At 47.3% G+C, this 27,773-nt stretch overlaps 1 protein-coding gene across 2 annotated transcripts in view; it reads left to right on the top strand.

Moving 5' to 3' along the window:
• The window catches only part of DOCK1 (dedicator of cytokinesis 1), a 446,228-nt gene that overhangs the window by 102,512 nt on the left and 315,943 nt on the right, over window positions 1–27,773 (top strand). For both annotated transcript variants that reach the window (XM_019728239.3, XM_019728238.3), the window contains exon 23: window positions 5,736–5,844. In XM_019728239.3, the coding sequence (XP_019583798.2) occupies window positions 5,736–5,844 (109 nt within the window). The remainder of the gene's footprint in view (window positions 1–5,735; window positions 5,845–27,773) is intronic.

The following is a 27,773-nucleotide window of genomic DNA, read 5'->3' as shown; positions in this document are numbered from 1 at the left end:
TCCCTTTTGCTTTCTCTTCCTGTCTGTTTCTGTCCTTCCCTTGTTTTCTAGCATGACAGGGCAGCAGTAGACAGCAGTAGTGGCGTGGGCCTGCCGCCTCTCACTGTAATGGCCCCCACTTCTCCCCGGTACAGTGGATGCAAGCCCTCAGGGGCCAGCCCTCTTCCTGAGTCAGACACGTGTAGTGGGAGGAAACCATTGTCTGCTGAAAGTATCTGGAGTGCTTCCAATGTGGGGAAGGGTGTATACCAAGGGTTCTGCCGTCCTTTTCAGTATGTCTTTACCTAGAAAAGAGCTCCAAAGGAACAAACATTCAGACAAGCCAGCCACAACCACGCAAAGGGAAACCAGGTGAAACTGCCTCACTTGGGAAGACGGTGGGGCTCCCTGTGACTTTCTCCTTCAACCACAATCATGTTTTGTTTCCAGAGAGCTAGCCCCACATCGGAAGCGGCCATGTCGGATGGGCACTGTGGTTGCAGCTCCGTGATGCACCCTGGGTCAGCTTATGAACTGTTTGTGGACATGTACTAGCACGAAGTACTAGTGTATTGATGGCCTCATTCGATGTCGGCAGATAAAGAGCTGTGCTCAAATAAGTTTCAGTCGTCCCACGATATTTAATTCTGAATGAAGAGATGTGACAAGAAGATAGATTGCGTGTGAGGAGTTGAAGTTGACTCACGCCGCTCGTTTCTGTTGGGCGACGGTGGCTTTGGGTGGCGTGCTGTGAGTTGTGTTGGTTATTGGAGGGTGATGTTCTTGTTGTGAGTTCTAAACACAGAGATAGAGTTCCTGAGCCCGCACCCCTCAGGATTAGAGAGCACATGTCACCTTTTAAAAGCACAGCACTCTGGAAGCATAGTGGTGAAAACCGGGGAACTGAGAATTGGATCCGTGTGGACCCAAATCAGTACCTTCCTGTTTCCTCCTCATGTGGTCTGAAGCAGCGGTCTTCCCCAGAAGGGCCAAGGGGAAAGGGACGGCCTTCATAACCCAGTCTAGAGGGAACCATGGTGCAGGCAGCAGGGAGGGAAAGGTGAAGGGTGGGTAATGGGCTCTGCCAGTGACTCTCCTTACGGAGACCTTTCCCCGTCCCTACAAAGTGACGTGTGCTTTAATCTCACTGGCCAGGAGTACGTCACGTGAGCTCCTTAGATGGAAAGGAAGTTGGAAAGGGCATTTTGATGGGCCTGTTGTTGCTTTCAGCAAATCAGAGCTCTTTTAGTAACGTGGTGAGGGAGAGCTACAGAGAGGATGGGCTGTCAGCATTCTGTTCCTCATACTTGTGACCCAGAGTTTCTGCTTCCTGACGGCTTAGAAAATCGCTAACCTATTCTGGGTCACGAAATCCTCCTTAATTGGCCTCCTCAGAGTCTCTTCCCCGTGAGTTTGGGGGTCAATCTCAGAGACTCCTGGCATCGGTGTCTCTGGCTTCAAATCAGTGGAGCCCTAAGTGACCCACAGGTGTGACTCGGTGCCACCAGGTTGTGCAGGAACTGGGCGAGCTGCCCAGCAGACCCTTGTCCGGGCCTGGGAAGGGCTTTGTGGTTGCCGTGCTTAGGAATGCCTTCGTTCTGCTTCTTGGCACGCACGCGCTGTTGGCATGGCCCGTTTGTCCTCGACTAGCCTTCGTCCTGAAGTGGCTCTAGCAGGAGCCGGGCCTGAGCTCAGGCTGAGGTTCTTGGCTGGATGACTTGTTTGTCAAACGAGCTGCGACTGTCCAGGACACAAAGTGCAGAGAGGTCAGAGCCTAGAAGCAGCAATTGTCAGAAGGCAGCACGGCTTCCTCATTCTTCCGAGGCCCTTGTCTGGGCCTGCCTGCCTCACCTGACCAGATACTGTGGTGATTCTGGGGATTTGGTTGGTCAGAGTCTTCCCTCCCTCCCTGCCTCCCTCCCTGCCTCCCTCCCTCCCTCCTTCCCTGGTTCCTTCCTTCCCCCCCCCCCCACTCCCGCCCCCTTTCTTCTCCAACAAGTACTTTATGAACTTTGGAGCCCTGACTCCATCCCAGAGTTAAGGTTCATTTCTTGACCTTACTTACTTTTTTTATACTGTAAGTGTTTCCTAAATGTGTATCTCGGCTGCCTTCTGCAATTCTTGAGTGCGGGGAAGGACTTATGTTCCTTTCAAACCCGAGAGCACAGCTGTAGCCATGCTGTCCAGCGATGATGATATTCTGAAATTTAAATCTGTAGTCTGAATCGGCCGAGGTGTTTTAGTATCTTAGAGATTCTATGGTCGGAAAAAACCATGACCTTAGAATCGTGGACAATAGTGAGGTCTGCTTCTCCTGCTCAACCCCACTCCCTGCGACCTGCCCCATCTCAGTAGTTCTGCATCTGTGATAGCAAAGATGTTAGTTTTAGACGAAATAATATTCCTAGTTTGCATAGGCTGCTTAAAGAAAAACAGCCCTGTGCCCCACACAGAGGTCTAGGATGTGTGATCCCTACCTCGCCCTAAGCAGGTCTCACCGGGTATTTTTAGGGTGAAGGAGAGAACGCAATAGGCTTCTCCTCATCTTAGCCGTAACACATTTACTCCCTTGGGAGAAAAACAGCTGTGCTCACAGCTAGAATTGACAGGTGTGGTGTTCGTTTTGCAGTTAGAAGAAACTTTTGAGATATTTTTTTCCTTCTTCTTTCAAAATGGTCTGCTGTATTTTCATATAATGTAGTAGCTTTGTGAAATGCCAGGATAATCGAGGGTGATTATTCTTGCAGAGAACAAAGGGGGAAAGCTTTGGAGATGAAGATGTTGCAGCTTACCATTGTGTCGCACTATTTTTCTCACTATGCAAATTCCTACCTTTGGTTTTGTTTAGGAGGCTCGTTTTGTTTTGAAATGAGAAACGCAGGTTTACACCTCTGACCCAAAGACATTTGGGTCCTCGGGAACCCGGAAGGATGCCTGATGATAGTCAGGGGCACTTCTCCGCTGGTTTTCGTTTGCCTGTGTTTTCTGTGTGGGCGTATCACGCTGACTAGAAAGGCAGCCAACAGATCCGTCCTGCACGAGACCTTCTGAATTCAATTGTTAAGCTGCTTATCGCTGTGTTCCTCTTCTGTCTGTCAGGTGCTTTGTGGAGCTTTTGCCTGTCATCTGGGTGTTAGCTTTGTGAATAATTATTGATCAGGAGTAAGCTGTTGCAGACCTGTCATTTTGCTATCATTTCCTGGGTAATGAAAATAGAACGTAGTTTATAGACAAAGATCCCGTCATTCCTTGCTAATGAATATGCATAACATTTAAGTAGAGCAAGGAATGGTGACTAGGTTTTCTTCATCTATTTATCTACTGATATCCCTCTGGCTTCTTCCCTCTCATGCCTTATTCCACCTCCAGGTGGCTCAGGCAAGCTGCTCTTCCTGCTTTATTTGCTAAAACTAAGAGGGGAGACTCTAGAGACCTCCCTTTCATTACCGAAAAATGCTCCAAATCACTTATTTCATCTTTGTTTTTGAAGCCTATTTTCACTTAACATACGTTTCTAGATTGGCAGTTATTTTCCTTCTCCAGATATTATCCTGCTCTCTTTTAGTTTCCATCATTTCTGGTGAGAAATCTGTGCTCAGACTTATTGTTGCATCTTTGAAGGTAATAGTGTTTTTCTTGTTTTCCTAGCTGCTTTTACAATTTCTCGCGCTGTGGTTGTTAGCAGTTTTACTATGGATTGCATAGGGATACTTTCATTTTTGTTTATCATACGTTGGATTTTCAGAGCCTCTTGAATTTTTGGATTCATGTCTTTTATTAATTCTGGAAAATCCATGGCCATTATCCATTCTAATGCTGCATTTGTTCCATTGTATTTCTCCTTTTCTTCTGACAGTTCAATTACATGTATATTAGTTCTCTTCATGTGCCCTTTGTATCTCTAACACTGTGTCCATGTTTTTCATCTTTTTGCTTGTTTATTTTCCTGTTAATTGTCTTCCATTTCAGTAATTCTGTCTTTTTCTGTGTCTAATCTAAATTTAATCCATATAATGAATTCTTCATTGCAGATGCTATATTTGATTTAGTTTTAGAATTTTCATTTGATTCTTTCCTGTGGATTCATTTCTCTACTAAAATTTTTCATCTTAACTTCGGTTTTTGCCCTCTCTCCATTTTTCATGTTTTTATCTATGTCTTCATGTTTTTCTCTTTATTTTAAAAGATAATAATCATATGTATTTTGACATTCTTGTTAGCTAAGTACAGTATCTTGATCACCTTTGAATCTGTTTCTCTTGTCTTCGTTTCTTCTTTGCTTCGGCCATCGGTCTGTTCTTTTACTGTGTTTAGTAGTATGCAGGGCTGTGTGTATGTGAAAGTGGAAAAGTTCCAGGTGACATGACCTTCTTTCAGAGACAATTCATTCTTTCCCCTTCTTGGCAGCCACCGTGGGCAACCGCCTTTCTCTCCAGGGACTGCACTGAGTAAAGGCTGCATGTAGCCTTGGGGAACCTCGGTTTATATTTGTTTGCTCCTGGTTCTCCAGGGTTTTCGACTTAGAGTCTGTTGTGTAAGCTGAGGCCCTCTCCCTGGCCTTTTCCAAGCTCTTTTCATTATCGTGGAGACTGATGAAAACTCTCCTGCTTTATAGAGGTTTTCATTTCTCTTTCTAGTCTCCTGACTCATCTAGTTGTAGGAATTGGCGGTTATCCTGAGGGGGGAGAATGACTGCATGCTTGAAGCCTTTCACGTGTTTGCACCAGTGTCTGCCAAATGTTGTTGCATGTCACCTACAAGCAGAAGTTCATGACTCCATAATGTTATTGTTTGGTACGCCATTTAAGCAAACTCCTATGTGAATACCCTTTACAAAACAGATACGCTAGGTTGCAATTTCCCATTTTAGACAGAATGTGTTGCTTTACAGTGGAACTCAAATGAGTTCCTCTAGGGTAATTAATTATCACTTAGTTTACAAAATTTTCCATTGTACACAAGTTTTCAGGTATAGTATACTTTTAATTAGGCAGAAAGCCAGTCTGTATTAATAAAACATCTGAGTTGCAACATTTTAAAATGCAAATACATTGCTTCTTAGTAACACAGCAACTTGAGGTAACTGCTAATAAATAATTTATAGATGAAACTTATTTATAATTAACAACATATATTTGCATACGTGTAACCAATGCATGACTTTCTTATTATCCATTTATTTAGCATGTTCCCCTTCTTGAAAGTTTTTCTATCAGGACCAATTCTGTGATGAATGAATTTGATTACCACCATTACTCTGAACTGATGTAATTATGAGTTTACTATTATGTCATTTTCAAATGGTTATAAGATTATGTTAAATTTAGGCCATTTAGTGTCTCTGTCAATTATGTGACCTTATGTGTTCCGGCAGGAAAAACACCAAAATATTAATGGTGTAATCTCTGTGGGGTGGAATTGAAGCTGAATTTCTTCAGCCTTCCTTCTTTTCTTCCTGCCTCCCTGTTTCCCTTTCTGTCCATAGTTTTCTGTGTGTGCAATGTATTATGTTACAGCGGAGACAATACACACGACGGTTAAACTTCAGCTTCTTTCATGCGAAGGCATGACCCCAGAGCTGAGTGGTCCCCAGCAACCTGATTTCCAAACCCTTCCCGTGTTTTCGCGGATGCTGGAAACGTCCACTGACATTACAACGCATCAGCCAGACAGTACCTCAAATAGCTGTAGCTGCAGGAGCGGCAAGTGGCGAGGTGCTGTCTGCCGGGCCCACAGTGTCCTGTGTTCCTCCGCAGACTATACGAGAACAAGGGAGAGGCCGACTTCATGGGATCCTTGCTGCAGCTGTTCCAGTCCATCAGCGATATGATGAGCAGCGTGTCGGACCAGACGGTCCGGGTGAAGGTAGGCCCTGGTTTCCCGGCACCAGCCACGGTCAAGGCCGCCTGTGAGATGCAGGACTGCCCTGGGGGCTGAGAGAAGTGGGCTCTCCATCCCGCAAGGCCTGACTTGAGCAGAAGGCTCACGATTGGCTTTTGCAGTGAACGCGCTCGTGCTCCGCATGTAAGCGAGTTGCTGTCTCTGTCCTCTGTAGGTGCTCTGCAATCCTGTCATCGCTATGTCTTCCCTCCTCTGCAAGGAGAGGTTCTGAATTTGCCTGATGTAAATAGGGGGCAGCTGAGGAGAACAATGCTGTGGGTATTTAGTATCTGAGCAGATGTGGGCGGCTGGGGCGTCGCTGCCCCAGGCATCAGCCAGGCCTCAGTCTGTGCCGAGCAAATGGTGTCACATCCTCGTGCATCTTCTGCCTGCAGCAGAGCCAGGGGTCCAGGTTCCTACTCTTTTCACCACCTTGATTACCTGTTCTCACCCTGTTGCCCATCAGAAGAAAGATGCCGTCATCTGCATGGGGTGTGAGTGTTCTTCATACCGTCCTGGTGTGGGGGTGCCGGCGGCCCACAGAGCAGCCCCAGGACCCGCAGGCTCAGGCGTGCCTGTTCTGGTGATTTCTGTGGAGCGGACTTACTGCAGAAGAAGCTGTGCAATTTGCAGTTTGCTACCTCTGCTAATTCCTTCCAGGAGAAGAATCTTCCATATGATTAGCTGGGAGCTTTCACTCAGCTGCTCACTGTAGCCACCTCTGTTCTCACTTCCTCTTTTAATGTTCTTTTAGTGTATAATTTCAGAAAACATCTTTATGGCTATTGTCTTAAAAATGTTGTGAGAACGTGATTTCCCAGCTTTAATGCTTATCTTTTGGTCTGGAATGAAGATGCCTCTCTGCTCAGATGTGTCTCAGGGTTGCTGTGACCAGAGAAGCAGCATAACTAAATATGAATCAAGTCCTCACGTCCCTTTCACCTGCAAGGTGTTGGAGCTGCCTGGCAGAGCTCTTGGGTTCTTTATAGGAATGTGTTGTAAAAACCTGGTGCTCTTTAGGCAGTAGCTATGTGGTAGGCATATTATCGTTTTAGGTGAACTATTTTGGGAACGTGATATTGCCTCGCGCTCCCTTATTGTTCTAAGGTTAAAATTAGCAATGTGCTCTGGACAGTTACTACTAAATCCTGTGACATTTTAGGGAAACGGACGTGGGAAGTGTAAGAATAGCTAAAAATTACAGGAAGTTTGGAGCCCAGAAGTAGCTAGATTCTAAATATGGTCTTACGGTACTAAATTTGATCAGGCCTGGCTTCTGTCTGCCTCCTCCCCCTGATGTCAGATCCCTTAGTGACTGGAGACTTGGGTGGTTTATTATCAGACACGAGTGAATTCAGTGACGTCCGTGCCTCGATGTGAACCTTCCATCTGCAAGACAGGTGACTTCATTTTATTTGCAACATTGCCTCCTTGCTGCTAATTTTGTATTTTGTTTTTTCACAGTAAGTAAGTGTTCTCTCAGCATCTGAGCTTCCGGGATGCCATCATGAGACCCTGGTTCTTGTGTTGCTTTAACTCTTTAAGTTCTGCTCTGTTGAAATGGAACACGATTGTGAATCAGCTTACATGGAGAACGTGTGCAAAGACTGGCATTTCTTAGGGCTTACACGTTGCTTCCCCAAGCGTGGCCCTTGTTAGCTCTTTTGATTTTCGAGATGATCTGTACGCACCATTCATGACTAGGAGGCCAGAAGGCTCTGGTGCCTTCTTGGTGGTGTTGGGGGTGGCATGTAGGGGTGGGGGTGGGGGGTGGAGGTGGCTGCTGTGTCCCAGAGAGCCCTCACCCTACAGTCACCTTCTCAGAACAGATGCCACAACGCACGTCCCCCTTGCAGGGTGGAGGCAGCCACCGTAGTTTACGCCTCAAAGAAGGACGAGGCAAAAGGAGTTTCAGATCATGTTCCAACGAACCGCAGGATAAACCTGGCGCCAAACGAGAGTTTTCAGCACTGTTGCTTTCCATGACTTACAACAACATTCTCAGCAGAGTCATTTCATTTGAGTGAGCAAACACACCAATGGGAGCCTGATTGCTTGGGGAGTTTTTGTTTGTTTTGACGGGGGTGGGGGGCGCTGCAGGGCCTCGTTGGCAGAGCCGTCATTCTCGCCTCTGCCGGGTCCTCAGGTCGCCTCCCTTCTAGGCTCTGGCTCTGGGCATCTGGGCCTTTCTGGAGGCAGACTCCCTAACCTGCTGCTTTCCTGTCCCTGCTTCCTGCTCCCAACCTCAGGGCTGCCACCAAATTCTTAAAAGCATTTTTTTATTATGGTAAATAACATGAAAATGGACTGTCTGAACCATTTTAAGTGCACAGCCCAGTGGCATTAAATACAGTCACATTGGTGTGCGACCGTCCCCACCAGCCACCTCAGAACTTGTCATCCACCCAAGCTGCAAGTCTGTGCCTGTTAAATGCTAATTCTCCACCCCCTTCCTCCTAGCGCCGGGCACCCACCATCTGACTCTGTGTCTATGAAGTCACCCCTTCTGGGGTCGTCATATAAATGGAGTCATGCGGCATTTATACTTTTGCGACTGGCTTAATTCACTTGTGTGACGACTCCAAGGCTCACCATGTAGTAGCCTGTGTCGGGACTTCCTTCCTGTTTCTAACCAAGCAGCCTTCCATCGTGTGCCGTAGCACACATGGGAGCTGGGCTGTTCCCACCTGGCGGCTCGTGTGAATGATGCTGCTGTGAACGTTTGTGTGTAAATAATGTTCGAGTCCTTGCTTTTACTTCCTTTGGGTGGATACCACAAGTGGCATTACCAGCTCACATGGTAAGATTCTGTGTTTCATCTTTTGAGGAATTACTATACTGTTTTCCACAGCAACTGTACCATTTTACTAAAAAAAAATGGTTTTTTAAATTCCTTGTGGAGTTTACCTTAGCAGCTATTTCTGGCAGCTTCTCAAGCTTGAGGCTTATCGCCCACCCCACCCCACTTTTAGCAAATGATACTGGTCTGTCTGCTTTACTGAAAGGATCCTCAGATCTGTCTGATGTTACCTTTTCTTTCTCTCTTCTGTCCGGAGAGAAGTCCATCTTACAGCCTTGAACTTCCCTTGCACCTGCGCTCAGGTCTTACCCTCCCTCCCTCTCGGGTCCCAAGTAATACTTCTTTCCTGTCCGTCTGGGATTCTGGCTTCACATCAGATGGTCCCCCTCACTTTGCCCACAGCCAGGCCCCGACCTTCTCAGCATTTGTGAAATACTTTGGGGATCCTTCTATGCCATTGTGCTGTTCTCTGCCCTTCACACCCCGTAACAAGGCCCTCGTGCCTGTCACCAGTGCCCTTTGGTCCTCGTCTCTGCTGGACCCCATGTGATCACTGCCTGGCCCTCCCCCGAATGACCCAATGGACCCATAGGCGTGGCTTCTCCAGAGCCACACTTGGTCCTTCTCTTCACGGCGTCTCTTCCCTTCATTCACCTGGGCCATGAGGCCCTGGGGTGCACGTCCTCTGCCGCTCCCGCTGAAGTTAACGCAGGCAATCGCACCTCCACTCCCCACACCCTCAGTGGGCGGCCTGCCCTTTCTGCTCTCCTGACTTGATTTCACTGTTTTCGTAAAACTTACATCTGGTGCGGGCCTTCTTTTTCTCAGAAAGCTGTGACGTTCTTCAGGTGCCTGGGCAAATGGATCAGGTTCCGGTTCAGAAATCTTCATTGTGACCCAACCAACTCTCGTCGCCTGTACTTAGAGACACGAGTAGAGTACCTTCCCCAGGGAACACAAACTCCTGGGTGTTGGCAAGCATCCGAAAATCAGTTCCCCAAACCAATGGTTGATAGAAAGAGTGTGAGCTCCAAGGGCGAGAATAGCAAAAACTGATATTTACTAATCGCTTACTGGTTTAACTACTTTATCAACTTATTTTGATCCTTACAATAACCCTATTAAATAGGTCTGTCATTGGTTTCAGAGGAAGACTCCTGGAGATAGTCATTAACTTGCCCAAAGCCACACAGCTGGGATCGGTCAGAGTGATGATTTCAGCCTAGGATGACAGGTTCCGGGACCCCAGTCTTTCCCTTTCAGCTCCCCAGAGAGCTTCTAAACACGAGCCGTCCTGTGGTGATTAGGGGTGGGGCCCATGCTTACCATGCACATTGAGGGACATGATGCTTTGGGCTGCAAGGACGTAAACATCTTTCCTTGGAGAGCTTTCCATCTAAGTGGGTGTATTCCATGTTCACTCGTAAAGCAATTATAACAGAAAACTTGGACGTGTGTCTGAAGCGGGAGTGAAAGGAGATGGTGGGGCTTGTCATGAAGGCTTCCTGGGGGTCAGGATCTTGGGGATGGCCCCACTGTGGGCAGCCGGTGGTTCTGTTTCTTGATCACTCATTATGTACAATTAGTGGTCAAGATTTGGGGCATTTGGGGCTTTGCAATTAGAGTTATCACAGGCAAAACTGTCATTGAGTTCCACGAATATTACTGGCAACTCTGGGATGATCCTGGAAAAGACCGTCCTCTGACGTAAGCATAGTCTGCTCTTCTGTCTGGGGCTGAGAGTGTCAGAGCTCTGTAGGGGGAAACTGACCATGACCCACAGTAAGAGAGAGACTCTTGGTGGGCGTGGGCGTGGGCGTGGGCGTGTTGTGGATGTGACACTAAATCATGTTTCATGAAAACACACTTACCTTTGTTCCATGTGACACACTCTGGCATTTTGTGTTCTGTTCTAGTACCGGTTAGTCTATTCTGAACGAATATATTTCACGAAAAAAGGAAGTGCTGGTTGACAGGCACTAAATTTATTTCCCAAGTGACTAATGTGTCCCCACCCTCATTTGAAAAGCACTGTTCTTCTCACGTGCTTCACATTTCTTTCACAGACTCCCCTATTCAGTTTCGTAGGAACATCGTAGTTTTCTTCCATCGCCTTGTAAAGGAGCAGGTCCCTGATGCTCGGTGAGTTTCCCTACGGGTTTGTGCACCTGACTGAGGGGAAGAGTCGCTGAATTGGAGGCCCCCCGCCCCCAGCTGAGGCTGGCACACAGATGCCTGACACTGTCTTCCTTCCCAGGGCTGTCTCTGGGGTGCAGGCTCCCCTGTCTCCCTGTCTGTTGCAGTTCTCACCATCTTGGGGTGCCATTTCTGTTTCGTCTTCACTGGAAGGAACTGTGTTGGAAATAAGCTATATCAAAATCACCATCAACACTGGTTGCTGGCTGAGTTTTGCCCACTAAGAAGCACAGCTTTCATTTCCTTAAAAATAATATCCTGACTTGAAATGAATTATACTTAGTTGTCTTATGTCTTATCCAAAATTCTCCCTTATCAGTTTTTGTTGCTTTGGGGCTATTTCTAAGCTATCATCTGGGGTCCACATGACCTCGCACAAATTTGTAAGATTAGAATTTCTTTTGTCCTCAGGAAAAAGTGCCTGAATGTGTTAGGGATGATGGAAATAAGGATCAGAAATAATATAATTTCCTGGCAGATGAGGAAATCAGGTTTCCCAGGTAACTTTTGACCTACGCATGGCCTCATTTACTGTAATAGCAGCTCCCAGCTCCCCTCCCGGCCCTGGTATGAAATTCCCACCTCAGGTGCCAAGTTCCCGATTTCTATAAACAAAGCAGGCATTTCTTGTGTGCTTACCCCTCAGTTTTAAATGCAGTAGGAGATCTTGTTAGACAAGTGAAAATACCCAAAAGTGAATTAAGAAAAATAAGCATCACTTATCTCCCTTCCCATCTTCCCATAGGTTACATGGTTAGCATTTTGTCTTTATAGTTGTATGCTTTTTCTCCGTAGGGTCAGCCTATATATCTGTATGACATATAGATGTATGATAACTACGTGCGTATCTATTCACATATATATGTATGTGTATATATATACATATACACTTACATACTTTCCCAACTTCCATTGTGCCACATTTATTTTCCTGCGTCCCTTAGCATTTTTGAAGGACGTATTTTTTAAGGTCACACATTACCTCATCATTGTATCATAACTTGTTTAATCAAAAAAATTTGGTGTTTCAGGACATTTAGATTGTTTCTCGTTTTCATTTCCAGAAACAGTGCTCTAATAAGTCTCCTTGGCTGACCCCCTCTCTCTGGCAGAGACCTTGTTCCATCTGTTTGCCGCGAGGCATCCAGATTTCCACATGTTCCGAAGTCCAGGGAGAGTCGAGAGCAGACCGTTAGGACTTGCCCCCTGGACGAGTGCCCTCTGTGCTTCTTTTTTCTGCGCTGTGGTGTTGAATGGGATCCCCGGCCATGGTTTTCCACGGGGCTCTCGTTGTGTCTGTGGCTCCATGTCATTGCCCACTTTGTGGGACTGAGTGACCGTTCTGTAGGCAGATGGGGAGCTATTGAATCCCTAGAAGCGACCTGCTTACATATCCTGAACTTCTCTTGGCATGGGACTGGTGGCCGCATCAGGTAAGGAGACGAAAGTTCTGCCAAATCCAACTCCATCAGCCTGGAATCATCTGGGCCCTGAAGAAAGCAGCCAGCGAGATGGGGCCGTCATAGACCAGCACGAAGTGTAAAGAACTTGGGAGCATTTGGGCCAGAAAATTATACTAAGAGCAAGCAATCGAATAAAATCTTTTCTTCCTTTCTGTCTTTCTTTTTGAGGTTTTGGGGGGGCTGTTGTCGATTGTGTTAATTGACCCAGGAATGCCATAGACACCAGTCAGACCTTTGCTGTCAAGTCTTCCATCATTCACGTGGACAAGGAGGAGACGTTTTGGATGGCGACCTTCAGGTTATGTTATCCGTGTGGGGGGAAGACTTGTCAAACCAGACTATCTGGCAGCTCAGGAGAAGCCAGCCATGAAGGGAATGTCTGCAGCTGATTGAGAGTCCATCTTCAGGAGGCCACTCCTTCTGGCAAGTTCTGCTGACCCAGGGAGGAGACGGAGGGCCCCGAGTCCAGAAGTGCAGGGACCAAGCCCCTTGGAAGGGGTCTTGTTCTCCTAGGATTGCTGGAACAAAATCCCTCAGGCTTGGTAGCTTCTTAGAGAAGTTTTCTCTTGCACAGTTCCTTCTGGGTGCTTGGCTTACAGTCAGCTCGGGCTGCTATCACAGCGCACTCCAGACTGGGCGGCTTATAAACAACAGAAATTTATTTCTTACGGTTCTGGAACCTGGAAGTTCAAGACCAGGGTGCCAGCGTGCTTGGTTCTGGTGTGGAATCTCTTCTGGTTTGTCGACGGCCACCTTCCCATGTCACCCTCTCTGGCAGGGAACAGACAGAAAGCACGCTCTCATGTTCCCTATAGGGGCACGACTCCTCCTGCGGCGTGAGAGCCCTCGTCTAACCCTGGTCACCTCCCCGAGGCCACACCTCCTGACACCACATTGCGGGGTCGGGCTTCAGCATGCACTTGAGGGGACCATGCTTAGTTCACAACAGTGCTCTAACACACAGCCTGTCGTGTGCGTGAGCCTTCCTCTTAGTCTGCCAGCCGTCCTTGGCTTGTAGACTTCACTGCTGTCTCTGCTTCCATCTTTACCTGGTGTCCCCCTGCGTGTCTGTCTCTCCTCTTCTTATAAGGACACTAGCTGTGCTGCCCCTAGAACCCACTCTACTGCAGTGTGACATCATGTAAACGGATTCCATCTTTAAAGACTCCGTTTCCATATAAGGACGCATCATTCACTGATGCCGGGGGGAGGAATTGAACATATCGTTTTCTGGGACACAATTCAACCTACAGTGAAAGTCAGTGTGGACGTCCACGTGGCTGTCACAGCACCCCGGCCAATGGCTGGAGAAGGGCTAGAGAGAAGGCAGGCCTGAGCCAGCCAAGTGCACAGGCCAGCCGGGTGTGTGGGCTGGCAGCTGCAGGTCTGCGCTTCTCAGACCTCAGTGTGTGTGCAAGGCATTGTGGGACCAGGGGGGTTGGGGAGAGTTTTGGGTTCAAGGAGGATTTAGGGAAAGAAAGCATGAGGTGGGGGAAGTTCCAGGAGTGTATTTGCTGCTTTCAGGAAATGACAGGCTCAATGGTGGTTAACAGAGTGGGCGGTGACACAGTGGGGACTGTAGGGGGTGTCTGGAGAGACAGGTCTGGGCACCGTGGGCAGAACCTGAGGGCTGGTTCAAGGTTGCGGAAGCCCCAGGCGAGGACTCGGTTGATCAGAGTTGGCTTTTCAAAGCATCGTCTCGGCTGCTGTGTCGGGGTGGATGGGGGAGGCTGAGAGAGGAGGCAGTGGCGTGAAAGGCTGTCATATCACCTTGCTGAGCGAGTGACCGTGGGACACGTGGCTTGAGCAGTTCCCCGCCTCCGCGCCAATGTTTAGCAGAATCCCTGCCCTCTACACACCAGACGTCGTCCCTAATGTGACAATCAGAAATGTCCCCAGCTATTGCCACATGTCCCCTCGGGTTGGGGTGGGCAGCAAAATTGCCCCGTTGAGAGCCAGTGGGCTGCGCTATCGGTGGAGTTTTGAGGTGATGGAGACGTGCTGGTATAATTGACCGGCTTTGGTGGGGGCTCTGATGTGGGTGGTGAGGAAGAGGAAAGGAACGGTCCCGATCACCTCCCAAATCTTTAGCTGAAGCAGCTGCAAGATGGACACATCTTAAGAAGTGGGTGGAGAGTGTAGACTGTGTAGACATCCACGGCCGGCGTCTCCCGAGATGCTACATGGGCGTGGTCTCTTCCTGGGACCTGCTATTATTACAGTAACTTCGCCTCACGCCGTCTTAAGAAAACTGACCCTGTGCGGCCGCTCGGTGCTGGTACGTCCCCATTTACTACCTGTCGCGCACTCCGGTCTCCTGTTCCTGTGTTTCTAACTGCATGGACCGGGCTCTCATTTTCTTGTTCTCTGCTCCTTGCCTGGTGTCGCCTTAGTGGTGCTGCTGGCTGACTGGCTGTCGGTGTTGGTGCAGATGTAGCGTGCACCACTATTGGAAGCTTGGTTACATAATGCAGTGGAAATAGCAAACCCAGACTCCCATACGGTTTGGAGAGAACTCATCTGCTGCTTTTGTCCAGATGGATTGTGGAGCACGAAATAATCCTGATCCCTTCTATCTGTGCGGCGCTCTCATTCCTGAAAGCCTTTAGATGCTTGTTATCTCGTGTGATCCTCCCAGTGCCACCACGGTGTCTGTGAAAAGTAATAATGAAAAAGCTTTCCAAAGGGATGGGCAGAGAACATAATCTTGTAAAGGTGATGTGTTTTAGTAGCTGAGTCGTGGGTGGACACTTGTATGCCCCTCGTCCACCGGCTTTTCTCTGGGGTCTTAAAACTGCAGCTGTCCATGAAGCCCCCTCAGAGAGATTTCGCGCTAGGAAAGATGCGGGGGTTTCAAACAGGGTCAAAAACAGTCTGACCAGTCTAAACAGGGTCTTCTCAAGTGAACTGAAGGTGGAGAGTCTGCAAAAGCTTACGTGCATCTCACTCGTGCAATTCACAAATGCATTTGCTGTAGGTTTTCGTAGGTTCGGTTCGTATTTTGAGTTTCTGTGGATTGAAGCCTCTTTTGATTGTAAGTGGCATAAACCTCTAATAAACTCTAAATAAATGGAAAGATATTCCAGTTAATGGAGAAGAAGACTCAATATTGTTAAGATGTCTGTTCTTTCCCACTTGATCTAGAGATTCAATGCCATCTAAATAAAAATCCCAGCAAGTTACTTTGGGGATATTGACAAGTTGATTCTGAAGCTTATTCGAAAAGACAGAAGACCCAGATGAGTCAGCACAATCTGGATGGAGATCAAAGTCCAGGGACCGACGCTGCGTGATGTCAGGTCTTACTATAAAACTACCATGATCTAATTGCATAAAACCAACTCAGATTAGCTTCCAAAAGAAGAAAATAATTGATTCGTGTCATTGGGCAGTCCAAGGCTCTAGATGGGCATGACTGTTTGCAGGGGCTGAAAGGTTTCCTCACTCCGGGCGCACTGTCTTCTGTCCATTTCAAGGAAAATGGCCACCAGTAGTCAGAGGCTTGTAGTTTTCTTACTGTTTGTAATCCCAGAGGACAAAGAGTACTCACTGTCTGTCTCTTCAAGGCCATGACAATCCTCGGAAAGAACCCTCCCTGACCTTCCTGGAAAGGAGGGGGACCATCCCTGAAAGGAAAAGACTCCAGGAAGTTGGAAAGAGAAGTTGAGTCTTCTCTTGAGTGGAGAGAGAGGGCTGGCAGCTGCTAATAGGAGGGCTGACATGACATCTGTGCACGTAGCTGAAGCCGGTGCAACTCTGGGACTTTGTGAAATGAATGTTGCAGCTGTCCCCTGGCCCTGCCTGCTGGGCTGATGGAATGGGTAGTTAAAACCTTCATTTAGGACTGGTTTTCCCGCCCCCGCGCCAAGCAGCCCAAGCTGGGGCCCGAGAGGAGACCAGAACTTAAGTATTTTGTACTGACCCACTTATCGGCGGGTGCTGTAGCATTTAAAACTGTGCAAAAGGGCTATTTCATATGTGAGCATCATATACTTGTATTGAATAAGTACAGAATTTCATTAAAACCATTTTGCAAAATTTTATGATGGAACCAATTATGTTGGGGTACGTATTGATGAGGTCGTGGACTTCGTGTGAAGGCAGACTTCAAAAGCACTCAAGCAGCTAACATTGGGGAATCAGGGAACTGGGGAATGGGAAAGTCACATCCAGAGGTGTTTTTAGGAATTTACCCAGGAACAGAGTAGAGTGGTCCTGTGAGGGAGGCCAGCCCCTGGCTTTCCATTCTTTAGCCCATTGCTTTTCCCATGATGCCCCAAGGCAGATATTCCGTTTATACATTGCACTGGTGTTAGTTGGAGTCTTGTGCCAGGCAATATAATTTTGATGAGAAGCTGAATAGCATTAGTCTCCGTGAACTGTGAATGTGACACTTTTATAATTCAAGTAGAATTATTTTTCCCTTGGGAAATCCTATACATTCAATATGGTGTATTGAATTAGGGGAGAGGTAAAGGACAAAAAAAAAAAAGGCTATAAAAGACGTATCTTATTAAAACCAGGCAGGTTTTATTCTTTCCTGTGTAACCTTTAGCTACAGTGATTGATTCTTAGAGACACTAGTTTTCTTTTAGCATAAATTGTCTCTCTCTAGTTTAATGGTGAAGGAAGAACTACAGTCCTCATTGTCTAATTAGGTAAAACATAATGGAACTATAATTAATTTTCAAAAATAGTATCTTCATAGAATTCCAAGAAATCTACTTTGTGACATTCCACATTTTGTGTGGTCACCACTCAAGATTTAAACGTAAAGGTGCTGTGTCTGAGAAATTAGGTCACTGTCACGTCTATCATTATTTTTCTTTTAAGTGATTCATTTTCTATTAAGATGGGGAAAAACGCTCTTCCTACTGCCATTTGTCAGGCCAGTCATCTTGTGGGAGTTCCTGGGAAGTTCATGACTCTGCTGACGGGTTCCCCTCAAAGCATCCTTCAGAGGAGTCGCTTTGTGCATCCATGACCCCTGCAATCACCTTGCTGGTTTACGTGGTCCAGCAGCTGGCCCCTTCGCCTGTCTGCTGCCTTATTTTTCCAGGTCACTAGAGGGGACATGAGGACAAAGCACTGGCTCAGCAGTGTGTAAGTTAGTTCCAGGTTAGACGATTCCTTGACTGCAGTTTCCCTTTGGGTGTGTCTAGTGAGTGACTACTGGGCACTTACCCTTTCAAGTTCCCCACCTTCCTACTGCAGCCAGAGGTACCGTCAGGCCACAGGGCAGCCATCCCTGGTGGCAGCAGGCTGGGGTGGAAGCTGAGTGTTCTTTGTGATTCATTATTAAAACTTTGTCACAGAATCTTGAGCCAACAAAAACTGTAGGAGGATTATTTTTAAATGAAATTTTCATTTCTTTCTTTGATTGCTTCTCAAAGACAGGCAAACAAGGACCCAGAGAAAGTGGCAAGGGGCCTGCAATCACGGGATAAGGGTTGATGGGAGCTGATAGGACTGGCACTGAGCTTTGAGGGGTGGGTGGGTGTTGAGATGGGGGAACAATTCGGGGAGGGGGCAGAAGGCTGGGGACATGAGGGAGAAGAAAAAAGAGAGGGTGGAGGTGGCACCCGTGGACTGTGTTTTGGGAAAAACAGGAGCCTGGGGGCGGGAGTGGAGAATCCCACTGGGAGCAGGGGCCATGCAGTGGGGGCAGCCTTGGTCCCAGCCGGGGGCCTCAGAGCTGAGAAGAGGCGTGTGGATGTCTTCTGGTAGAGTTTCTGAACTGACTCACTGAGAATTGAAATATGGGTTTAGTTTTTAATCTAAAACCACGTTTTTGGAAAAGGACAAGATCTCCCAGGGAAGGAATACGGGGAAAATGCACTTTCCCCCCGGGTGTCTCTCAGTATGAAAATTACATGAGTTCTTAGAAATTTTATCTCATGAAATTCTTCATTAGTGCTTTTATTTTTGTCATGGGGTAACTTTTTGCATTTACATTTTTAAGTAAAATATGTCTTTCATTGCACAAAAGTTTTCCTGGAATCTGGCAAGTCCCCTGTCAGAGCTCTGTGGCACTCACTGGGAGCCCCTTCTCGGCGGGCACAGCAAGCCCTTCATGCTGACAATTGTCCCAAGGAAGCCACTTGGGAGATTTGTGGGGCTACACCTGTTCTTCACTCAGGGTGTCCTAACCAGCTAGAGAGGTGATGCAGCATCAAAGTGACAGCCTGAGTATGTGACAGGTATTCATAGACAATAAGGATCATTTCCCAAGGGGACCAGTCATCTTCAGTAGAGGATATGACGTGTTCTGAGTCATCGTGGGACATACCGATGGCTCTGTCCCCTGCATCCTGGCTCTCCTTCACTTCGGGGTCCTCAGCTGCTCAGTGAGCTTTCCACCAGCTCCTTCTCGCAAGGATGGGAAGAGCACTGCGTTAGGACATGGGAGACACTGGGCGAGTCCTTTCCTCTCCAGTCTCATGCCCAGACGCGGCTGGCGGTTACTGGGACACGCAGGCCTGGCTTCCTTCCGAGGCCACAGCTGCTCTTTCTGTGGGCCGCTGTGTGCAAGGAGGATCTTTCATCCTTTTATTTCTGACCTTTCTTTGTTCTTACATTTAAGGAGAGCATATGGTAAGCAGCATTTGGTTATTGTTTTCCCTAATCAGACAATTTTGTCTTTTATTTGATGTATTCAATCTATTTACTTTTAGAATTTTCGTTTGAAATCCCTTTATGAAAGAGCTGAATTTTAAATTGAGGTATAATTCATGTACATTGAAATGCACGACAGTAAGGTGCCAGCTCTGACGGATGCTTACATGATGTAACCCACAGCTCCACCAAAGTCAAGGCCGTTTCCCTCCCCTGTCCCTGGGTTCTGGGCGTGTTTCTTCCATTCTCCGGTCTGGAATGTGAGCCTTCGCACCTCTCGGGTTCTTTCAGACTCAGGTTCTTTTCAGAAACTTTTTACTGCACTGAGTTTTCTTGTCTCCATCCGTGAAATAAAGGAGGGGTGTAGACCATTTTCTTGGGTTCCCTCTGCATTTACTCTCTGTGATCCTCTCTCTGGAAGCAAAATGGTCGCCTCTTCAAAATAGACAGAGAACATCAAAGGAAACTGAATCGGCGGAAAAGGACAAAATGCTGTCTGTCGTTTGCTTGCTTTGGGAAGTAATTTCTTTCAAGTGCAGAGACAGATTTTTGAAAGAAATACTAGTGTCATGCAGTAGTCAGTCTTTTATAAATGACGTATCTTTGTATTTTAAACTAATCAGAGCCCCCCAAATTCGTGCGCCTGCAGTGGGGTATTTCAAGTCTGTTCTCCAGCTCATTTTTTTTGACACCATGTGAAGTTCAGCAGAGCACAGTCTCATTTACACCCCACTTATTCATAATTTAGGATAATCACTGTCGTGGCTGGGCTGCCATTCACCTCTTCCAGCTCGGAGGATGAGGCTTTGGCAGACAAATCCATATTGTAAGCAGGAGTAAGTCCACGATGGCGTGCTTATACTTCCTAAGGCGGTAAAATCTTTCATGTGCCACAGCGTAGAGCAGTCCTTCTCAACTCCTTTCCACCACATCTCCTCTTAGGCGTTTGGAAGTGAGAAACTCCAAGAAACCTCCCGCTCAGAAAGTCTGCATTCTCGCCAGTATCACGCTGCGCGGGCTTGTTTGTTTCCTTTGAAAACTTGAAAGTAAGAACATTTCATCTTTTGGAAACTGGTCATTCTTCAGACTTTTCACTAATCTCCCCCCACGCTCCCACCCCCGCAATACAGCCTTTGGTTGCTGTTGGCTTTTATATTCCAATTACTGCTTAATATCCAGCCTTCGGGTTTTTGTTCTTCCTGGGGCTAGATTCCATTGCCCGTGGAAAGTGTCACCTCCTCGAAAGAGGTGGCAGGTTGTGTGGCCATGGGCCTCCTTTGAGGTTTTCCAGGCATCCCCTGGCTCCTGGCATCTCACCGACCTGAAGATGCCCATTCTTCCTGGAAGACGCCCTAAGTGGGGACTTAAATTATGTGTCACAGTTGCCACTGAATCTATCTCTACCAGCCTGTCTTTAATTCTGGGCTACTGAAAATCAGTTTTATTTATTCTGTGTTTGAATTTGGACTTTCCTACTCAGTAATTTAATATTTCTAAAAGGACACCTTTGGTCTTGCATTTGTCATGAACGAGGATGGAGTTCGCCAGCCTGTAATTTGCCTCTCTGCTGCCTTGCCCTCCTGGTGTCTGCTCATTAGCTCCTAATTGTGTCCGTAACCTCTTCAGAGTCTGGCGGGATCTCATTCTCAACCCTTCGTGACCCACCCCCCAAGGTAGTTAAATGAAGTTTTGCTGTCTTTTTGAATTAAAGATGTCATCTCTATCTGAAAGGTCCCTGAACCTGTGGTGCTCTATTTTGGCAAAATAAATACTGTTTTTAGAGAATTATAAAACCTGTCCATTTATATTTGCCTTTTATGAGGAGATATAATGATTTTATGAGGCATGTAACTATGAGCTGCCGTTCTTGTTGGAAGAAGGAAGTGGCTGCTAGCCGTTCTGCGGTCTGTGTGTGTGATGGTTCTTGCATACTGATTGGCACTCATGGGGACCCTAGGTGCAGGGCATTTTTGTTCACTTGAGCCTTCCTGCCTTGATGCTTCCTGCTTCATGTCTCCATGGCCCCCAAGTCTGAGAAAGGCTGGATGCCCTGGATGCCCCCCTGCATCAAACCCAACCCAAGGTTGTCAGGGTGCCTCTTGCTTCTTTCCTGTTGTCACTCTTGTCTGCTTTCATCGCTTTTCTGGGGGTCTCTATATTGCTACGTGGAACTACTAGCTTGGTTGTCACCTTTCGAGTGACAGCAGCTTCCATAGCCATGGATTTCCTGTCCTTAATCCAAGACTGGGGGAGGGGGGGCACCTGTGTCCCAGTGGGGCAGTCTCTGCAGTTCCTCCCCTTTGCTGGGGCCAAACACGCCCCCTCAGGAGCTCTTTGTAAAATCACTTTTACTGAGGGGTAATTTACGTTGCATCAGTGCAGCCCTTCTGCAGGTGGGATGCGGAGGGTTTTCAGAATGCCCTGCTGCCACCGCACACCGCAGTCTGGAGTCGGAACCTTTCTTCACCCTGAGCATCCCTTGGGCCGTGTCCGCGACCCTCAGACTTGTGCTGATTCTTCACAGGAAAGGCGCTGAAGCCAAAGATGATGACCAAGAGCCCCGGCCTCTTCCCTTTGGCTTCTACTCCATCCTTCAACCTACAGGTGCTTGCTGTGTTAGGCGGCCGGCACCTTGGACCAGTGAGGGGGAGCTGTAGTCATGAGGCCGAGGCCTTCCCTCCAGGACCCAGGAGCCCTCCTGGACCACCGTCGTGTTCTCCCTCCTCAGTGTGCAGAGTATTGAGTCCTGCCTGCCCTCCAGGCCCTGGGGCGGATGGGGGGAGGGGGTTCTGCCCGGGGCTCCGGCTGTACAGGCTTAAATGGAGAATCAGCGGCTGACTAGCATGAGAGGAGGAAGCCAGAAGAGCATTGGGCTCTGTCCTCTGCACCCCATGCGTGTCCCCTCCTGACTGGCTCCGAGCACTTGTCAGCCTTACTCGCTCCGTGCTGTCCTGTGCTATCTCGTCTCTGCAGCTGCAGGTCCCCAAAGGGCTTGTCTGCTTGTTTCGGGCCATGCTGTGCTTGTGCCTGTCCCTGAGTCTTTGCATGCAGAGGTTTCTGTCCCTGGAATGCGTGGACCCCTCAACTCTCCCAGGGGACTCGCCAGTCAGCCTCTGAAACCCAGTGCAGAAGCCGCTCGTACCAGTTTGTACTGGCATCCTGTGCTTCCCACCGCTGTCCCCAGAGTCCTCCGAAAGGACTCAAGCAGGTGTGTTGGCGATGACCTTTTGCACATGCCACTTGTCGATCAGAGCCCTTGGCTGTTGAACACTTGGCCTGGCATGTCATGGGCACCAACACCTTAGGAATAAGGCAATCCATGGACTAGAAGTGACTCAGAACATGCACGTGCGCTGGCATCCACGGGAGCCAAGGCACCTGGTGCCGCCACGTTCCCGGACACCTGAAGCTGGCCGAGCGGCTCTGGTTTCTCATGGCGCCTCCTCCCCGCCTGGTGTGAGGGAGGGACAGTGGCCTGCCCGCTGCCTCTTGTGGTTTGGGCTTCTGACCTCACTGCTTTGATCTGAGAAACCCTTTGGCTGTTAAAATAGGCGTCAATCATATGAGAAACTCACAAAGTGAACCTCCTAGGGAGGAAGTATGCTTCCTGTTGATAATAAAACAGAGTGGAATACTTTGAATTCTTTATAATGGATGTGATTATAAATGATTTCCCTCTTTACTCATATAAAAGGCTAAATGGAAGATGATTAGTGAGTTCTGTTTTCTGTTTTTCCTAAGGTGATTTCTTAATCTTCCAAATAGATTCCCGTGATACATAGGAAAAAAAAGAAAAACCCATTAAAAGTTACTTAAAATCTTTAAGTAGGTGTTTAAAGCTTTAGAACTGAGTAATTTTTCTATTGCTTTATTATGTTACGGCACAGGAGAGGAAATATATTACAGGCAAACATTCTGTGCTGTTTACCTGCGGTCAACGTTGTTAAATGCTCTTCTGATCTCGATATTGGATGACTGGCACTTGTCATAAGTAGGGTGATGAGTTTTTAGACTTGACACATATTTATGCTTTTCCCTCCTTAGCTGTATTGCCCCTAAAAATGTAGAATTCTTAATGGCTCGAAATCTTTCTAAATCTAATGACTTAATATTGTCCTGTCATCTGATGACTAAAGAATGCTGCTTCTTCTTTTTTTTTTAACCTCCTTGATCCTTAGATCTTTCACCTAGTAACCTCCTGGCCAGATCGTAGGTATTTCATGATTATTAATTAATTAATTATTCATCGTCAATTGAATGTTACACAATGCAATTCGGAAGGTTCTATATAAAGACATGTTAGCTAAATGTGGATGTTCTCCACCCAAATTGGGTTTGGAGGCATCTGGTTACCTCCTTGTACTTATCTCCTGTTTTATTTTTGTTAGGCAAAGTCTACTGGTTCAAAGCCCTTCTCTCACCAGCATGCCAGCCATGTTGAATCTAGTTGTAATGTAGAAGACCCTCTCGCTAGATGGCCCTCAGAGCATGAAGGGGTTGGGGCTGTTCTCATGGTGTGGCGACTTCTCTGGGAGCCCAGATGCTTCCCAGCACATATGCTGCTGCCCCTGCAGGTGCCATCTTCTGTCCACCCAGGCAGGACCGCCTTCCTGGGATGGCCGGCGGAAGTACGACTTGCTGCTTCCTGTGTCATATGCCAGTGAGACTAAAACACAAGTGAATAGCTCAGCACGGTGCTAGTTTGCCGTGTCCTTCTAATGTGTTTGTATGAGGAATTCCATGTTCAAGGACTGGGGCTCAAACACTGCAGCAAAGTACATTCACCCCAGGGTGCTCCTTGGGCCTCGTCTCGCACCCACCGTGGGGACACAGAATCTTGCAAAGAAGCTTTCTCTTTGAGGCCTTATAACATCTTTCTCATTATTTTATTTAAAAAGCAGTACTAAAACACATTAGCCTGAAACCTTATTGCTAGTTAGCCACGATTTTACAGTTACCTGGCAAAATTGGTTTAAAAGGGAGCAAAGCAAAGAAATTTAATTACATTTGGCAATTTTTCCCCCCAAAATTTTTATTGTGGAATATTGGGGAACAGTGTGTTTCTCCAGGGCCCATCAGCTCCAAGTCATTGTCCTTCAATCTAGTTGTGGAGGGCACAGCTCAGCTCTGAGTCCAGTCGCCGTTTTCAGTCTTACTTGTAGGCGCACAGCCCACCATCCCATGTGGGAGTCGAACCGGCAACCTTGTTGTTGAGAGCTTGTGCTATAACCAACTGAGCCATCCGGAGGCCCCACTGGCAGCTCGTTGTCTTCAATCTAGTTGTGGAGGGCGCAGCTCACTGCCCGGTGTGGGAATCGAACTGGCAACCCTATTGTTCAGAGCTCGCACTCTAACCAACTGAGCCATCCAGCCATCCAACATTTGGCAATTTTGTGCTGGCATGAACGTAAGTGTTGGATGTCATTCTAGTAAGCCTTTTAAAGGTCATTTAAAAAGTGAATAATTGGTTACATTGCAGTGATAATGAAGGATCATGAATATGTACCTAACCTATAAATTTACAAATAAAGCTGCAAATATGCAAATGAGAGGTGACGGCTTGGGAAATAATATACTGTTGTTCATAAACAGTGCCATATTGTAGACATTTTAGATTTATGTGAAGTGATGACCATAACTGGTTGTTGGTGATGATTGAGAGACGGATAACAATGATGCAAGTTAAACGTGAAGCTAAAATAATTTCATGAAATGTGAGAATGGACAAAACTATTTCTGAATTAATATCAATACACTGTGATTGTTTGATAAGAATGCATAGTTAAATTCATGGAGTTTTCCAAGGAGACAGTAGTTATTATCTATATGCATAAAAGTATATACAGTTGAAGTGGCCAAAATATGAAATTCTCTCACTGGGAAAATGAGGGACTGTCTTACATCCACGGTCACCTGACTCATAGGGACAAAAGGTAGTTCCTCACAGCTGAGTGGGTGGGAGTGGATGTGGCAAGACATGTTTGTGATGGGCTCTGGTGTGCTCCAGCGCGCTCTAGAGGTGCAGAAACACGGCCAGGTTTGGGTAGGAAGGATGAACCCTCAGCGGCTTGTGCTTAGAGCACTGTCTGTTATTACGGAGGGACCTTTGCTCGTGCTGCACGGGTACCAGATTCGCATTGGACTTGCCAGAGTGATGCGTTTTCAGACAATGGGCTTGTAATTTTCCAGGCAGTACAGGACGCATCATCTCCAGGGGATGCTGAGCAGTTCTGCAATGTTTACAGCATCCACTAAGATGGGTCATTGCTTTGTAAGATTTAACCGGAGCTTGACCATGTCCCAGAAATTCATGCTGGGCTCAGTCCTTAGTGCTCATGGGGAGGGGGGAAAGAGGAGGGCTGCTCTGTGGACCCATCTTGGGGAGACTATTGAGCGGGGTGTGCTCCTGAGCTGTTAGGATGAATCGTGGTCTGGTGGGGGGCGACCCCTGAGAAATCCTAGATTTTTCTCCCCAAACCCAGTTAAGGGTTAACCCGAGGTGTGAGTTAGGGTCTTCTTGAGTGTGAGGCCATCAAAGGAACTTTAGTCTACAGACTTCAGTTTCCAAAAACGTTGCCTGTGCCCCCCTCTTTCTGAAGTGTTCTGGCTTTGGGATTACAGCCAAACGTTTGCGAGGTTACCCTGATGAAATGTAACTGGCAACATAGAGCTAGAAATTGGCATTGTTTAGGGCCGTCTATTTAAAGTAGAACCAAAATAATTTTGGTGTTACTTGGTCATTAAAGAGATAAATGACTCTTTGGTTACAAATACAAATCTTGGAAATAAATGGGGAATCTCATTCTGAGCTTTCTTCTTCACAGCTTTATTTTTATGCACTACTGTGTTTGTCAAATTCCAGACCTTCCAAGATCCAGAGCTGAGTAATTCTCTCTGATGGTCATGCCATTTCATTTTCCAATAAATGTAATTATTTTCTTGCAGTTTCTTTTGTATGTAATTTCAAAGTTTTCTCCCATTCACTCTAACTCATGCTTTACAAATGCAGAGTCGAAGCCAGCAGGTTTCTGTTTTGATGGTGGCAAATGCATTGGAAGTTTTATTTAACTTGATAACCAGTTAGCCCCCACCGAGTGCCTCAGAGTTTTCTTTTTATAGGTTCAGGCAGACTGTGCCATCCTCGAGTAAGAAGCCTTTTATCAGTTGGAAGCTGGTGTCTTTGTCCCTTTGACTTATGATTGTACTGTTCACTGTCCTTTACGTGACATTTTCTCTGCCCTTCAGTGACTTTTGGAGGTAGTTCCTGTGCTGTTCTGGAGCAAAATACTGTGTTTTCCTGGTTGCACACAGGGCTGCCACTCCTAGGTCTGTGTTGAACCTACCTGTCAGACATTGGTCAAAGCTGTGGGCTTGATTAGCATTTCTATGCACAGTAGGTACGACACTGCTTTGTGATTTTGCCCTGGTTTTGTGTCTTTCTGTGAACTCTTGTTTGGTTGAAATTAATCTGTCGTTTCTCTTATTGTATCTGAAAATAGCAGTCATGGCGCTTTCCACATGACTCGGGATTTGTTTGAACTGAATCTAGGAAAGGTAACATAAGAGGTACGTTTCAGTCCTTTAGTATTACCAGTATTCAGAAATCTGAAGCCAGGTTTTGGGGTAAGTCAACTTAAGTGGATCGACGTTGTGATTCTCAGGTTTAATTACATCACACTCCAGAGGTGTCCGGGTCTGAAAGCGAATGAGACGCCTGTGTCTGCGGAGGGGTCAGGAACCACCAGCCTCCGTAGTCAGAACTGCTGTCAGAGAAAAGAAAAGTCCTGTGTTCGGGAGGCTTCTTCCAGAGGAATGCAGCGACCTTGCTGTTCACTCCTTTTTGGGGTTTTAGCACATCTTTTTGGTTAATCAATACATTTTGGGTTAACGAGTGAGTGAATGAATGAGTGAGTGAATGAAAGAATGGCAAAATCCTGGGGAGCGAGGGCTTCCTGCCTTTGTGAGTTAGCTGAGCATTTATTGGTTTCTGCTTGTCTTAATTCAGCATGGAGTTACTGAGTACCAGTCTGTTCGATTGCCCTGTTCTTTCCTGAGTGTCCTGCCAGGGGCGGGGCAGAGGCTGGAGGGCACTGCAGAGCTGGGTGAGGCCCTTCCCCTCCAGGTATGTGTGGTTCAGGTCGTTGGCGCAGGTAAGCCCCCGCAGTGCTGATGTGCCTGGGAGGTGTATCCGTCAGGCGCCCACTGGAAAACAGAACCAATAGAGTTTGTATTAGGTTGGTGCAAAAATAATTGAGGTTTAAAAGATTAAAAATAATTGCAAAAACAGCAACTCCTTTTGCACCAACCTAATGTTTGTTTATTGAGATGAATGGGTTTACGTGATTGAGGGGCTGCCTAGGTGACTCTGAAACGTGGACGTGCAGTAGACCTGGGGCAGTTGCTGTCAGTGCCGATCTCAGGCTGGACTCTTTCTTCCTCAGGGAAGTTCTGTTCTTAACATCTTTCAAGGGATTGTATCAGGCCCACCCAGCTTATGCAGGACAAGCCACTTTACATAAAGTCACCTGGTTGTTGATGTCAACCACATGTACACGTCACCTTCACAGCGACACCTACACTCAGGAGCTGGTGGCTGTGAAAGGGTGTTTTCCCGGTGGCCTGGGCTTGAGCAGGTCCCTTAGTCATTTGACCTCCGTGGTGCCTCCGCCAGGCTGGTGTTTTCTCTGTGGTCTCCAGGGCCTGTTTTAGTGTCTGTGGACTCCTCTGCCTGCACCTGTTCCCTCTGGTTTGGGAGCCCTTTCCTGGGACCCCTTCTCTTCGTAGCTCCCGCATTCCTGGAGCAGTGTCACCCTGCCCTCCTCCTCCACCTCCGCCCACCG

Source organism: Rhinolophus sinicus, chromosome 15 (assembly GCF_057876585.1).
Source record: "Rhinolophus sinicus isolate RSI-liver-muscle chromosome 15, RSI-T2T, whole genome shotgun sequence".
Classification (NCBI taxonomy): Eukaryota; Metazoa; Chordata; class Mammalia; order Chiroptera; family Rhinolophidae; genus Rhinolophus; species Rhinolophus sinicus.
This window is presented reverse-complemented; position numbering and strand designations above follow the sequence as displayed.